This window comes from Cricetulus griseus (assembly GCF_003668045.3).
Source record: "Cricetulus griseus strain 17A/GY chromosome 1 unlocalized genomic scaffold, alternate assembly CriGri-PICRH-1.0 chr1_0, whole genome shotgun sequence".
Classification (NCBI taxonomy): Eukaryota; Metazoa; Chordata; class Mammalia; order Rodentia; family Cricetidae; genus Cricetulus; species Cricetulus griseus.
Genome location: NW_023276806.1, coordinates 188,426,161 through 188,441,002, shown reverse-complemented (window position 1 = coordinate 188,441,002; position 14,842 = coordinate 188,426,161). Strand labels below are relative to the sequence as shown.

Below are 14,842 nucleotides of genomic sequence, written 5' to 3'. Positions count from 1 at the left end.
CTGCTCTGGTTGATAGAAAAGAGAAGAATAAGAAATTCAGGAGAAAACGTAAAGCAAATATTTTGGCAAACTTCTAAAAATGAACAAAGACCAAAATTGAAATGACGTCATTGAAGGTCTTGTACATACAAGTGCAGATGTCACAATATTTGCTTCAGAATCTAGGCATCCAAATTGGCCTCTTCAGGGGGTAAATGTTCAGCTTTTAGTAACTGGAACTTTATCTCAGGTAAAACAGGGTACGAGATAGGTTGAATGTATAAGACCAGAAGGACAGAGAAGAAAATGAAAGCCATATGTGTCTAACATAGCAATGAGCTTATGGGGATATGATTTGTTACAGCAATGGAATACTCAGATTAATATTCCTCTAATCACAGAAACAAACCATAAATTAACATATTATTTCTGGGGAAAATATTAGAAGGTATTATAAAGAACCATCACTGGACATTCAGGTTGTACAGGAACAGCTGCTGATCTTTCAAAGGCATCAACAGCTCTACCTTTAAAATGTTTGACAGACAAACCTGTATGGGTTAAGCAATAGATTTTAACGACAGAAACTGCAGGACTTAGAACAGCTGGTACAGGAGCAGTTAAATGCTCAGCATATTGAAGAATCAACCAGCCCTAAAGAAATCTGGAAAATGGAGAATAGTAACAGATCTATAAGATGTTAATAAGGTGATTCAGCCAATGGGCTCTCTATAGTCTGGAATTCCTTTGTGTTAAGGTTGGCCTCTTATGGTTATTGATTGAAAAACTGTTTTTACTATATCTTTACAAGAAAAAGACAGAAAAATCTGCCTTCATGGTGCCTACTTACAATAATTCTCAGCCTGTTAAGAGGTAACAATGAAAGGTTCTCCCACAGGGAATGTTAAATAGCCCCCACCCTGTACCAATATTTTATAAGTCAGCTACTGGAAATAATACTTAAGCAATTTCCTCAATCTATAGTTTACCATTATATGGATGATATTTTACTAGTTGACTCAAATGTAGATTCTTTAGAAAGAACTTTTGAAGATGGATATAAAATAAGTCTACAGAAAGACCCAAAAGGTGAAAATTAGGAGCAATCGATTGCTGACTCTTAATGACTTTCAAAGATTGCTAGGAGACATTCCCTATCTAAGGCGCACTATTGGAGTAGAAAAAAAATGGACTGAGTAATTTGTTCAAAACCTTAGATAGTGACAAGGACTTACATAGTCTAAGAGAATTATCTGAAGCTGAGAGAGAATTGACTTTGCTGGAAAGAAATTACAGGATGCACACATAGATCAGTTGGATCCAAAGCTTGATTGCATTTTTGTTATTTTACCATCTAAGCATTCTCCTACAGGAATATTAACGCAGAGGGGAGATACTATCTTAGAATGGATCTTTTTACCAACTCTGAGTTGATTCTAAAAGGAAAATTGAGACCTCATCAATTAGCAGGAACAGATGCTGCAGAAATTGTGGTACCTTTTACTAATGATGAAATTGACAAATTATGGGCAGAGAATCTTGGCAAAGAGCTTGCAGTAGTCTTTCTGGGAGAGATTAACAACAAATATCCCCAAAGCAAGAGAATTCAATTTAGAAAGAGAACTGGATCCTTCCTCACATTGTACGGGAAACACTATTATCGAGAGTCCCTACATTCTATACTGATGCAAATAAATCAGGAAAGGCAGGTTACCAATCAGAAAATCTAAGTAAAGTGGCTCAAAGCCCTTATGATTCTATCCAAAAGTTAGAATTATATGTTATTCTCGTGGCATTAATGGATTTTATTGAACCTCTCAACATAGTTACTGATTCTAAATATGAAGAGTTTTGCATATTGAAACTGCTAAATTTATACCAGATGATACAGAATTGACTTTATTAATTTTTTTTTTGTTGTTGTTTAGTTTTTCAAGATAGGGTTTCTCTGTGTAGCTGTGGAGCCTGTTCTGGAACTCACAGAGATCTGCCTGCTTCTGCCACCTGTGTGCTGGGATTAAAGGTGTGTGCCACCACTGACCAGCCAGAATTGACTTTATTATTTATTCAGTTATAAGAAATAATCATAAACAGGAATCATCCCATATATATAAAACACAATCTGATCCTTTACAGGTCTACCACGCCCTGTAGTGCAAGGTAATGATGAAACTGATCAACTGTTGATAGAAAGTATGCTGGAAGCCTCAGAGTTTCATAAAAGCATCATGTCAATATCAAAGGTTTGAAAAAAAAATTTCTATCACTTGGCAATGCGTCAAGGAAATGATAATGAAATGTCCTACTTGTTCTATATACAACCAAACTCCACTACTAGCAGGAAGTAACCGAAAGGTATGCTGTCCAAATTGAATAAGCAGGACACAAAAGAGATTGACTGCCAAACCTTGCCAAGACAAGGCAGGATAGTCCTTCAAAAAAAAAAAAAAACTTCCTTCACAAAAAAGTCTGTCAGATATGCTAGGCCTATAGGCCAAAGATGGATGCCCCAACATGGCAGAGGAACCCTGGGTGACTGTCCAGGCAGCCAGCTGTTTCTGTCATTCCTCACATTTTTTGGAAGTCACTTGTTTGCACTTCCTGCTTACTCAAGTAATATTATTTCCTTCTCAGGACCCTGATGGAGTTGAAGATTTTATAGTTATAGTTTTCCTTGTTACCAGATTCAGAAAAGAAATTCACTACAGAGGTGTAAAGTGTGTAAGGTTGAGAGACATAAAAAGATAGTTTTGGTAAAGCAAGTCAGAATAGAAAGTGAACTGGGTACAACGTTTTGATAGGATAGATATGGAGTATTTTCTCTGAATTTGTCAATTTTTAGTGGTCTAGGCATTGTTGATGTATTTACTGCCTGCAAAAATTGTGTATAGCTATTGTACTTATTGTATGTAGTTTTTCTTGTATTAGCTATAATCTTTTTTATTTTTAGACAGAAAAGGAGGAATACAGTAATATCTTGTTTACAGTCTAACAAATAAAGCTTGCCTAACAAAGCTTGCCTGAAGATCTGAGGGCAGAGCTAGCCACTAGCTAACCAGAGAGGCCTGGAGGTCTGTACAGACAGACAGGAAGTGAGATGGCTGGGTGGAGAGAGGAATATGGGGGGAGGAGACAGGAACTCTCTCTTTTCAGTCTGAAGATTGCTTTCTTTTCAGTGTAAGGATTTTATAGAGCTCTAGTAGCTGCAGCTATGCTTCTCTGATCTTCCTGCTTTCCTCCCCTAATATCTGATCCAGGTTTTTATTATTAAGACCAATTAGAATTCAGTTACACAGGGTGCCACTTCCTCCAGAGTGCTGGGATTAAAGGCATGTGAAACCACGACCCAGCTGTTTGTTTTTTAAAGACACAGTCTATGTAGTCCTGATTGTCCTGGAACTCACTCTGCAGACCAGCCTGACCTGGAACTCAAAGAAATCCACTTGCCTCTGCCTCCTGAGTGCTGAGATTAAAGGTGTTTTCCACCCCACCAAGCATAGGAATTTTCTTTAAAAGGGGGGAAAATCACTTAGATCTCTCAAAATTTAGTTTAATCCATGGCAGAAGTGTTATAGATACTTCATGCAGTAATAAATTCATGTTCTAGATCCCAATAATTATTTGAATCAAAATGAGAGTGACTCATACCAAGTGTTTGAACTGCCTAGTCAAGTTACGTTCAGCTGCGCAGATGTGATACCAAAATTTAGGAAACCCACAATGATGCCTCCCTTCTCACAGGTCAACAATGCCCATCAACTTTACTGCTTGTGGTCCTCCATCTATTCTCTCCTGTATGGTGCTGAATTTCAACACACTCACTTCTCTCCTGACACCTCGTAACCCCATGCTGGGATGACATTTTCTACTACACTAGAAAGAAAAAACTGAAACAACAAGAACAGACCATGCTCAGATTTCAGCTATTACACTCACTGCACAGCAGCGTTTACTGTCACATGCTGTTTAGTGTTCTTTTATCATAAAGTATCTTATTGAAAGTCATTCTTCCTATTTACACATGAAACCTGTTTCTACTCAAATTGCTTCAGCAATTCTTGTCTCTCCTGAAATCATAGGTGTTTTGCTCTAATGTTCCATTTGTAGCATCATATGACCTTATGAGTCCCATCAATTTTTAAAATTTTTAATTTTTAATTTTTTTTTTTGACTGAGGCCGGTTTGGGAACATATGCCTATAATTCCAACACCTAGAAGGATAAGGAAGGAGATTGTAAATCTGAGGTCAATTTGAACTCTATTAACTATCCTCTCAAAAACCTCTGAAAATTAAACTAATTAAAAATAATCTCTGGATTCTATTTTCCTCACTTGTCATAATCCACTTTTCTGGTCCCCTTTGTAAGATTAACTGGGTGACTTATGAGGTAACAGGGTTACCGACAATTCTGAATGCTGGAGGTTCCAGCAGCATAGGATCAGAGTTCAGCATGGTCCCGTTTGTGTCACAGCTGCAGTGACACCGAGAGAAAGGCACTCAGGTGCCACTCGGTCATTCCTTAGTTTTTGAATAGCAGTAGGCAGTTCAACAGGTTATCAGTATTCTATATTTCTACATTCTTTCAGGAGCTTAGGCTGAGGGACAATTTATCATTTATAATATGGATTAGAATGAAAGAATAGCTATCCTTTTAGTGCCAGCCATCCAGAAAAACAAAACAGAATGGAGGATGTTTGTATGTGGCAGATCTAGCACTGGTACACATACATCACTTGCGTTCATATTCTACTAGGGGAATTCAATCCCACAATCACACCTGCCTGACCATAAAGAAGAAATGTTACCTTTCTATGTCTGAAAAGGAAAATAAAATATGGCTATCATAAACAGTATTATGCCCCAGGGCCTCATTCCAACCTCCAGAGTCACAAATCCAATTACTTATTCAAAATCCTAGACAGCATTAGCCATCTGCCTCTAACTTTGCACCCCCTCAATGGGCTCTCGGCCTGGATCTTCTGTTTCCTCAGCACTCCACATTCAGGCTATCAGCAAATCCGAGGGCCAGGGTGGGGCTCACTAGTATACAGCCCTGCGTTTAGTTTAATGGCCAGCACTGCTGGGGGGGGGGGGGCAGGGTGCTCTTCTGCCACCCCTCTGATAACGGCAGTACTTCCTCCATGGCTCTCTGGCTTCCACCTTGTCCCTTAGAGTCTACTCTTTACACTATAACCCAAGTGTTCCTATTAAGATGTGAGGGGGATGGGGGAGACACCATGCAAGCATGAAAACCTAAGTTCAGATTGCCAGCACCCAGGTAAAAGGCTGGGCGTGATGGCACACTCCTAGTAAAACAGACAAAGACAGGAAGATCTCTGAAACTCGCCGGCTAGACAGTCCTAGACAAATGAGTGAGTTCCAGATTCGCTAAGAGACGTTGCCGCAGAAATTAAGAAAGACACTGACATCAACCTCTACCTCCACTTGCATACATGAGCATACACATGTGCATATACACATGAACAAGTAAACACACACAAACCTGGGACGTCAAGTCATTTAGCTTTGGCTACTGAAATCCTCAACAGGGCTTTCCTTTTCCTTTAAAATGCTGAAGTCCTTTACAATGGCCTTTGGCCATGCCCCAAGCCCTCTGGAATTTCATCTCCTACTGACTTTCAATTCTTTTGAGTTACTCCAGCAACTCTGGCCTCTTGCTACTTCTTAAACAAGCAAGGTACATTCCTCAGAGAGGTTTGTTAGTTCTATAAGGAACACATTCTCATTCTGTATTCTTTGTTCAAAAGCTGCCTTCTAAAACAGAGGCCTACCTCGTTCTCCCTGTTTTAAATTTCAGCCTACCTCCCCCAACCCTACTCTGCTTTCCTGGAAATTTTCCACAGTACTTATTAGCGTCAAACATACTATATAATTTCCTTTTGGAAGCCAGACATGATGGTGTGACAAGCCCCTGTGCCCAAGAGGCCGAGGCAGGATGATCTTAGGCTCAGGTCAGCTTGGGTTACAAAGCACTTGTTCTAAGATAGCCTTAATTACATACTAAGACTCCATCTAAAAAAATTTTTTAAAGGAACTCACTGAGAACTTTTGTTGCTCTTGCAGAGAAACAGGTTTGGTTCCCAGACCCACACTATGATGGCTCAGAACCATCCCTAATCTAGTCCCAAGGGATCCAACACCATCTTCTGACCCATACTAGCTAGCACCAGACACATACATGGTGCACGTATACACATGTAGACAAAACACTCACACACATAAAATAGATCTAAATTTTTTAAAGAAATAACTTATTTTTTGAGTGGGTTTTTGTTTTGTTTCATTTTGCTTTTGACATAAGGTCTTGCATAGTGCCAGCTGATCTGAAACTTCCTAAACTTTCCAAGGATAGCCTTGAATTCATGATCTTTGCTTCCACTTCCTGGGCATTAGGACTGATCACAGGTGTGTGTTACCATCACCAGCCTACAAATTTCCTTGTTGTCTACTTAGGGTTTATTTGTTCTCCCACAACTCCCAACATGTACTTCTCTATCAGAACACAGACTACAAAACAGTAGATTTCTGTTTTGAAATATGATCCTAAACTTATAAATTGCCATGCAACATGTTATAGGTATTCTAGAATTTACTGAATATATGAATACCAATTATTCTATGAAATAACTCAATGCAAAAAGCCAGCAATGTAGTTTTAGGTGCCAGCAAAGCTAATAGTGGCCATATTTTAAAAATGCTAAAGCAAAGTCATGTTTTCCACCTTCCCCATAAAAACCATGACATAGTCCCTGTACTATCAAATTAATCATCTTTTCCTTGACTTGTTTATCCAAAAAGTCAACATAGTGCTACTTCATGTTTCTTGGATTCAAAGGTAGTTTCTAGACAGCATTAACAGAATGTAGCCAATGTTTGGTTTTAGGTCAATCATAAGGACTGTCAAAATTTCATAACTAGAAACTAAGTTAAGTCTGCCACTGGATTTCTTTCTGTTTGTTTTTTTTTGTTTTGTTTTGTTTTTGTTTGTTTTGTTTTGTTTTTTCGAGACAGGGTTTATCTGTGTAGCTTTGGAGCCTATCCTGACACTCACTCTGGAGACCAGGCTGGCCTCGAACTCACAGAGTGATCTGCCTGCCTCTGCCTCCCGAGTGCTGGGATTAAAGGTGTGTGCCACCATCGCCCAGTGCCACTGGATTTCTTTTAAAACAAATATACAACAAAGATTTCTGTAAGAAAAGTCTTAAATATATTTATCTTTTGTCTTGCAAATCAGCAGAAAAAAATAATAGTACTATAATTACATATTCATCACCTCATTTCTCCTATCAATCCTCTAAGCCACTTAACACTTTTGGGCTAACAGAAGTTCCGTGCTCAACATAAGGAGGTGTGGGGGAAGGATCAAGAGATGCCAGCCAAAGCTTTCAGTGAATGAATTATGTATTAATGTAATGAAACTTATTTTCAATTGTGTAATTTTCTGCTAATATGAGAAGCCATGTGTAGGAAGAATCTCTGGATGAAATATAGGCAATCATGTAAAAACTAAGAGAAATGGGTACTTCCAACAGCTTTAGAATTTAGTAATAAATTCTTTGAATTGTAATCTGTTCCCTATCTGATGCTCTCTGGAAGTACAGTAATATGACAAGGGAATGAGACTGTGGGTACACTTCACTACTAATCAAGCACTGGACATGCACAAAGCCGTAGGTTCACCTCCATCTCATCCCCTATCCCTGCAGTAAGAAACAGAAGCCAAAAACAATTAAGTTATTTGGAAGTAATTAAAATAGTACTTTTGTTTTGTTTGAGACAGGGTTTCTCTGTTTAGCCCTGGTTGTCCTGGAACTCACTCTGTAGACCAGGCTGGCCTTGAGCTCACAGAGACCGGTCTGCCTCTGCCTATTGAGTGCTGGAATTAAAGGCATGTGCCATCAACACCCAGTACAACAGTGCTTTTAACAACACCACCATAAAGACAACTATTTGGCATTCATTAAAAATAGGATATTTTTATTATTTTTAATCAAATTCTCTTTATACACTATCAGAAACTGTACTACCAAGAACTCCTTAAAGTAACCCAGGGCTGGGGGGGATGATTCAACAAGCAAAATTCTTGCTGTCAAGCATGAGGACCTTAGTTTGCATTCCCACCCCCTGCCAGTGCTGGAAGGCAGAGACAACAGGATCCCACGGGCTTGCTGGTCAGCCAGGATAGCTCTGGAGTAATTGGAAAACCATCATCTTATGGTACACTTTCCCCAAAAGTGCTGTCAGTAACTAGAGCTGCATAGTAAGAATGACAATAAGGTTTCATTTGATATTACTGGGCTTTCAGAAGAAATAAAGCTAACTGAGTTCAGAACAATTTTTACATTTTGTATAAGGGCATTCTCAGGGCCCAGAAAGGAATGTTAAAATTACTGGGTATCAATTTCTTGATATTAGATAGTCAACAGTATTGACATTGGAACAATAATGTTTTTGTTTTGTTTTGTTTTTTAAAGACCATAGAAAGCAAAAAATAACTGTAGAGGGGAGAATGAAATAACTGCCTAAAGTTAGGTATAGACTCCTTAAAGTTAGGTATAAACTCTAACTATCATGGCTCATTAAGTATCATAGTAAATTAGGTTAGTAAACACTAAAAATTAAAAACTGCCTTCCAGAAAATGTCAATGCATCCATATAATATTTAAAGAAGCAATGTGTGAGCCAATGAGAATGAATGTCTTGTTATAGTGACATGAAGTTATCTCTAACCCTAAGATAAAGAAAGCACAGCATGACCTCAAAAGCGAGAAAAGTTCCCAAACAGGCCCACTTATTCTGAATCCAGAAGTTTTATAATTATTTATAATTAGGGCTTTACAGAAGAATCAACATAGGTGAACTAGGCAGGGGCAAAGAATAAAGGACTGCAAACAATTTAACTTCTGAGGAAGACAAAATCTAGTAAGAGCCACTGACAAAAAGGCTTATCTTAATAGGAATTTGACATAGAAATCCAAGAACAGGAGCAAGTAAGATTTTTTTAAAAGAAAGAGATTGTGACAAGAGGTTCACTAAGTACTCACTTAAATTAAATTGTCAAGGAAACAAAATGCACTTCTGCAGTTCTGAAGGAGAAAGCAATTTTATGATTGGAGATAAAGGGGAAAAGAAGAAGCGGTTGCCCCACTGTGTGACTAGGCAGACACCAAACACCAAAAACAAAAACAAAAGCAGAGCAAGGACAACACTGACATTTTTCCTTGTCACTCAAAAAACATCATGGCCTTCCAGCTGCTATTAGACCTGTTCATCCCATCAGCACAATGGCAGAGAGAAAAACAAGACAAGTCTCATTACTCTAGTCTGTTGTACTACTATACGTTTTCTGGCCTCCAAACACAATTAAGTCAAATCTGCAATTATGTTTTGTTTCTTTTTTTGTTTGTTTGTCTTGTTTTTTTTTTTTTTTTTTTTTTGAGACAGGGTTTCGCTGTGGCTTTGGAGGCTGTCCTGGAACTAGCTCTTGTAGACCAAGCTGGTCTCAAACTCACAGAGATCCACCTGCCTCTGCTTCCAGAGTGCTGGGATTAAAGGCATGCGCCACCAATGCCCAGCTCTGCAATTATGTTTAAGACATTCCATAATTCAAGCACCCAGTCCAACATTCCTTTTCATGGACTTAGAATAGATTGCCAACATATATAAGCAACTGATACGAGGTATTTTTTTAAAATAAAAGGGTGAATGGATGCCTAAAGGAAAGGGCTCAGAAAGGAAACATAGAAATACTGAAGACCAACAGCTACTTCATAGCTTCCCCCTCCAAACAAAACCTTTGCATATATCTACACACGTACTAAAACAACACCTAAAACTTTGTGTACATTTGCCTTCACACCTTATTGAGAATACCACTTCTCAAAGGTATGATGCAATTTAACCTGGCAGGGTTCACAAAGATGTATTTTAATACAGTGGACCTCATTATAAAGTAGATCCCATCTTAGCATACTCCCTAGCCAATGCATTATTATAATTACACAGCTTAGCCAAGACTGGCTAAGAGATCCCGAAAGCAGAAAATAATACTATTCTAATCGTATTACAGTTTTAAGAAACTCTCTCCAGAAACAGCATGAAAAGAAACAGGTAGTAAATATTATACCCTGGTATCACACATTTAAATAACAAATACATTGATTATTAACTATCTGGTAATATTATACGATGTACCATGTCATGCCATATGGCCTCAGGAAAAAAGTATCACCAAGGAAATAGAAATGCTTAACAGCAAAATTATACATACACTTAATAAACATTTAGTAAGTTCTCGTCACTTATCAGAACATTTTATTTTGAGCATCTATAAAGTAATACAAATACAGGCCACGGAATCTGTTAATTCTCCAACATAATATTACATGCCACTGTCTACATTCTATGTTGAAGATGTATGATAAACAGGAAACTTTTTTAAAAAATAACTTAATGTTCAACAAAATTATCAGTTAAATCATACTTTACCTAGGGACACATAAATTCTGCTCAACTATTATGATTTAAAAGTTACAAATCTATATATAAATATATAAGTATTAAAAATACTAGTAATACATGCAAATGTTTATAACAATTATACAAAAAGTTTGTACTTTTTTTTAACAATGGACAGGCTTTCCCTTTGTAATTAGCTTTTAGTGCAGCTGTAATTTCTGACAAACTTTTTAAAAACCCAGTTAAGATAAAAATTTAGAATGAAATATGCCATTACACACATGTACAATATTTCATCTTTACATTAATGATATTCCTTTAAGTTCACATAAAGAAGGCAGTTCAATTAAAAGACCACAAGATATTTCAGTTTCCTCTCAATGTCAACTTTAAAACTATTTCTTGCTGGGTACAGGGTACACACCTGTAATCCCAGCACCTAAGAGATAGTGCCAGAAGGACCATGAGTTCTACAGCCTCAGCCACATGCTGAGTTCCTGAAAAGCCTGGGCTGCATGATACTATTTCCTGGAACAATCTATTTTGTTATGTATCATATTTGTATCTATAGTCAATAGAAGTCCACTTTTTATCATAATCTTCCCAGCCAAATATATTTATCATCTTTTACACAAGACAACTATTCATCACAAAACATTAAACCCTGGGAGGGCAATAGGAAACATCTGTCTTTTAACTAGATACATTAAGAATACAGTTTCAGGAAATATGGCCATGCTTTCAGTTAGTTATTGGTGATTTAATTCAACTTCTTCTAGCCTACATATTGTCAAGCACTGGTATATGAGAAATGCCCAGAAAGTGCCAAATAGAAAGTTATAGCCCAGCCGGGCATTGGTGGCACACACCTTGAATCCCAGCACTCGGGAGGCAGAGGCAGGCAGATCACTCTGTGAGTTCGAGGCCAGCCTGGTCTCCAGAGCGAGTGCCAGGATAGGCTCCAAAGCTACACAGAGAAACCCTGTCTCGAAAAACAAAAAACAAAAAAAAAAAAAAAAAAAAAGAAGAAGAAGAAGAAGAAAGTTATAGCCCTAACACTACTTCTGAAAGAAAGGGGGTTAAGGGGCAAGGTAAGAGGTCCAAGTTATCTAGCTAGCTCCCTCAAGTAAATAACAGTCTTCCATACAGAGATGTAAACTGTACTAATAACTCTGAAACAAAGTTCTCAAATTAGTGTTTAGAGCAGAGAATTACCATTTTATAAGTCCGATCCATTAATTTACAATTCAAGAAAACCATACATGCACTGCAGAGTACATCGAAGCCCAGAGGCACCTGTACCAACTAAGACAAAGGCATATCCGATTCCTGGAGAAAACAGACAGCAGATGTGACCCCTAGCATTTCTCCATTAGAAACAATGTATCCTAAAAATAAATTCCCATGTCAACGGAACAGAGTTGTTTATAAATGAGAAGGGATGTGGAGGTGTGGGGAAGACAAGGGGAAGCTTCCGCATGTTCAGTTCCAAAAGCCAGGAAACAAGACAGAAGGAATGGTAACCAGTGGTAGGGAAACAGACTGAACTCTGGATGAATGGAGGGAAAAGCTTTATCCTTGGAAACTGAGAAGCCAGGGGAAATGAAGATATCAAGTGGAAACTGACCTGAGCATCAATTCAAACTGGAAGTTGGAGCTATTTCAAATTAAGAAACAAGAAAAAGCCAGGCAGGGGTGGCGCATGCCTTTAATCCCACCACTCAGGAGGCAGAGGCAGGCGGATCTCTATGAGTTCGAGGTCAGCCTGGTCTACAGAGCAAGTTCCAGGACAGCCAGATCTACACAGAGAAACCTGTCTCAAAAAGCCAAGGAGAGAGGGGAGGGAGGGAGGGAGAAAAGAAGGAAGGATGGAAGGAAGGAAAAAAGGAAGGAAGGAAGGAGAGAAATTTAGGCCAACTCAAATGATTGGTACTGAACGCATTTTGGACAGAGATGGCATAAAAGGGTGGAAAACATTATTTTGAACACACTGCTGACAATATATCAAGAGTAGAAGATGGGATTTCCCAAGTAAAAATAATGAACCAGGAAAAAGAATATTGCAAAGAGAGGGGATAGTAGGAGAATTGGGAAACAAAATTAAGTCTCACTAATCAACTGTAAAACATCAAATAGTTAATGTAGTAAGTTTTACATACAGGGGGAAAAAAAGAGTAGATTAACCCTTCTGACAATGTAATAAGTTGAATGACGCAAATACTAAATCCAGGTAAACGTGAAAGAGAGGGGGAAAAAAAGGGACAAAAAACCGGGAACGACACAGATCGATTAAACCCAGTACACACACACACACACACACACACACACACACACACACACACACACACACACACACACACACACACACACGAAGGCTGTCACTTACAGAGGTGTGAAAGAACCCTGAAGGACTAACCCAAATCGCCGGCAGGGCAAGGCGAGCAAGGAGGAAACCTGATGGAATCCTGACAGCTTTGGGGGTTCAGGAGTGAGTAGCTTCCCAAGTGTCCAGAAGGACTTGCGAAGATAACAATAGATAACGCTGGGAGGGAGGGAGGGAGACAGGGAGGGAGGGAACGGTGCAATGGAGCGGAGGGCCTCGGAGGACCGGGGCCACAGCGGCGCACCGGCGCTCCGGAGTGGCGGCTGCGCTGAGAAGCCCAGCCGGGATGAGGATGGCACGAAGCTGAGGGGTCAGCGTGGGGACCAGAGACAGGCCGGGATGGGGAAAGCTTCGGAAACATTTAAAATCTGGGGCTGGAAAAGTAAAGGCGACACCAGAATCACCCCCTGGGCAAATCCAGTGGAGAGTACCCCCCCCCAAAAAAAAGCAAGTGGGAGAGCGGGACGGGGCCGAGGGCCTGCGGAGGGAGGAGTGGGGAGATGCGCTCCGTCATGTCCATGCCCACGGCCGGGGGTGTTCGGGGGTCCGGGGGAGCCGTCCCCGGCGGCCAGCGGACAGGAGACCATCTCGGGGCGCATCCTCGGGGCTGGAAGCCTCGCGGGGCATGACCTTCCCATCCCCAGCAGCCGCGGCTCGCCCCGCCGCTGCCGCCGCCATCCGGGTGGGGGCCGGGGACCCCGGGACCGAGTGTTTACGTAGCGCGGAGCCCCAGGACGCAGGGGGACCCGGGGCCGCTCGCCCGCTCGCCCTCCGTCCCCACCCCCGCCGGGAGCGGGGCTCCCCGGCCCGCCGAGCCCCGCGGAGGCGCCGCCGCTCGCTTGCCGCCGCCGTCGCTCACCTCTTCAGGGATGGCCGGGTCCGCAGCGCGAGGAGGCCGCGGCGCCAGCGCCGGGCCTCGGGCTCCATGTCCCCATTGAACAGAGCCTGGCCCTGCTCGGCGCCGCCGCCGCTGCCGCCGCCACCGCCGCCGCCGCTGCTGCCGCCGCCGCCGCCGCCACCGCTGCTGCCACCCCGCCGCCGCCACTCAGCGCCGCCATCTTCGAAGCGCAAGCCCGGCCGAGCGGCAGCCGGGGCGGGGAGGGGGAAGGGAGGCGCAGGGCCGCCGGGCGGGCGGGCGGAGGCGGGCGGGCGGGGCGGGCGGCGCGCGAGGCAGGCGCGGGGGGCGTGGCGGAGCGGCCCGGGGCGGAGGCCACCTCAGGAACCCGCCGGCGGCCCCCGGCCGCGGCCGAGCCTGAGGGGACGGGGAGGAGGGGGAGGGGGAGGGGGCGGGGAGAGGAGGGGCGGGACAGGGGGTCGCCGCGGGCAACGGCGTCACCCGCTGTCACGGCCGTGACGTCACCTGGCGCGTGACGTCACCCGGAGCCCCCCCCCCCCGTCCTCCTCCTCCTCCTCGCACGCGCTCGCGCGTTTGTCTCCCCCCCCCCGCCCCAACACCACTAAGTCCCGGAGCTCGGTTTCCATGGCTCCGGGTTTTCCTCCTTTTCCTCCTCCGTCCTGCAGCCTGCTCTGTGGTGTGGGATTTTACTAGAAGAGCAGGCAGGGTGCTCTAAGAGAAGTCAGGATCCTGGAGGGATGGAGGAAGGCGGCCTGCCATTGGAGAAAAGCAAAACACAAAACACATCAGCAGCAACAGAAAACCCCTTACACCCTAAAAAGCAAAACGAAACAGAAAATCCCTTATACCCTAAAAAGCAAAACACAAAACACATCAGCAGCAACAGAAAACCCCTTACACCCTAAAAAGCAAAACGAAACAGAAAACCCCTTATACCCTAAAAAGCAAAACACAAAACTCAACAGCAGCAACAACAAAAAAAGCCCTTACACCCCAAGGTTGAGCCATCAGCCAAAGCCAAATTTCTTAGAACTACGTCTTGGAGCAGCTAAAATGCTCGGTGTGGGATTTGTAGCCTGTCCCTCACGGACTTGATCAGTCGAAGAGGGTGTGAAGGAAAACCTAGCACCTGGTTTTCAGTGTA

At 42.1% G+C, this 14,842-nt stretch overlaps 1 protein-coding gene across 1 annotated transcript in view; it reads right to left on the bottom strand.

Annotated features, from left to right (window-relative positions):
* Braf (B-Raf proto-oncogene, serine/threonine kinase) overlaps positions 1 to 13,915 on the bottom strand; it is a 125,241-nt gene extending 111,326 nt beyond the window's left edge. Inside the window, 4 exon segments of the mRNA XM_027391530.2 lie at positions 13,702 to 13,728; positions 13,730 to 13,753; positions 13,755 to 13,874; positions 13,877 to 13,915. Of these exon segments, the coding sequence (XP_027247331.1) occupies positions 13,702 to 13,728; positions 13,730 to 13,753; positions 13,755 to 13,874; positions 13,877 to 13,900 (195 nt within the window). The 5' untranslated portion in view covers positions 13,901 to 13,915.
* Positions 13,916 to 14,842: the final 927 nt, after the last annotated feature.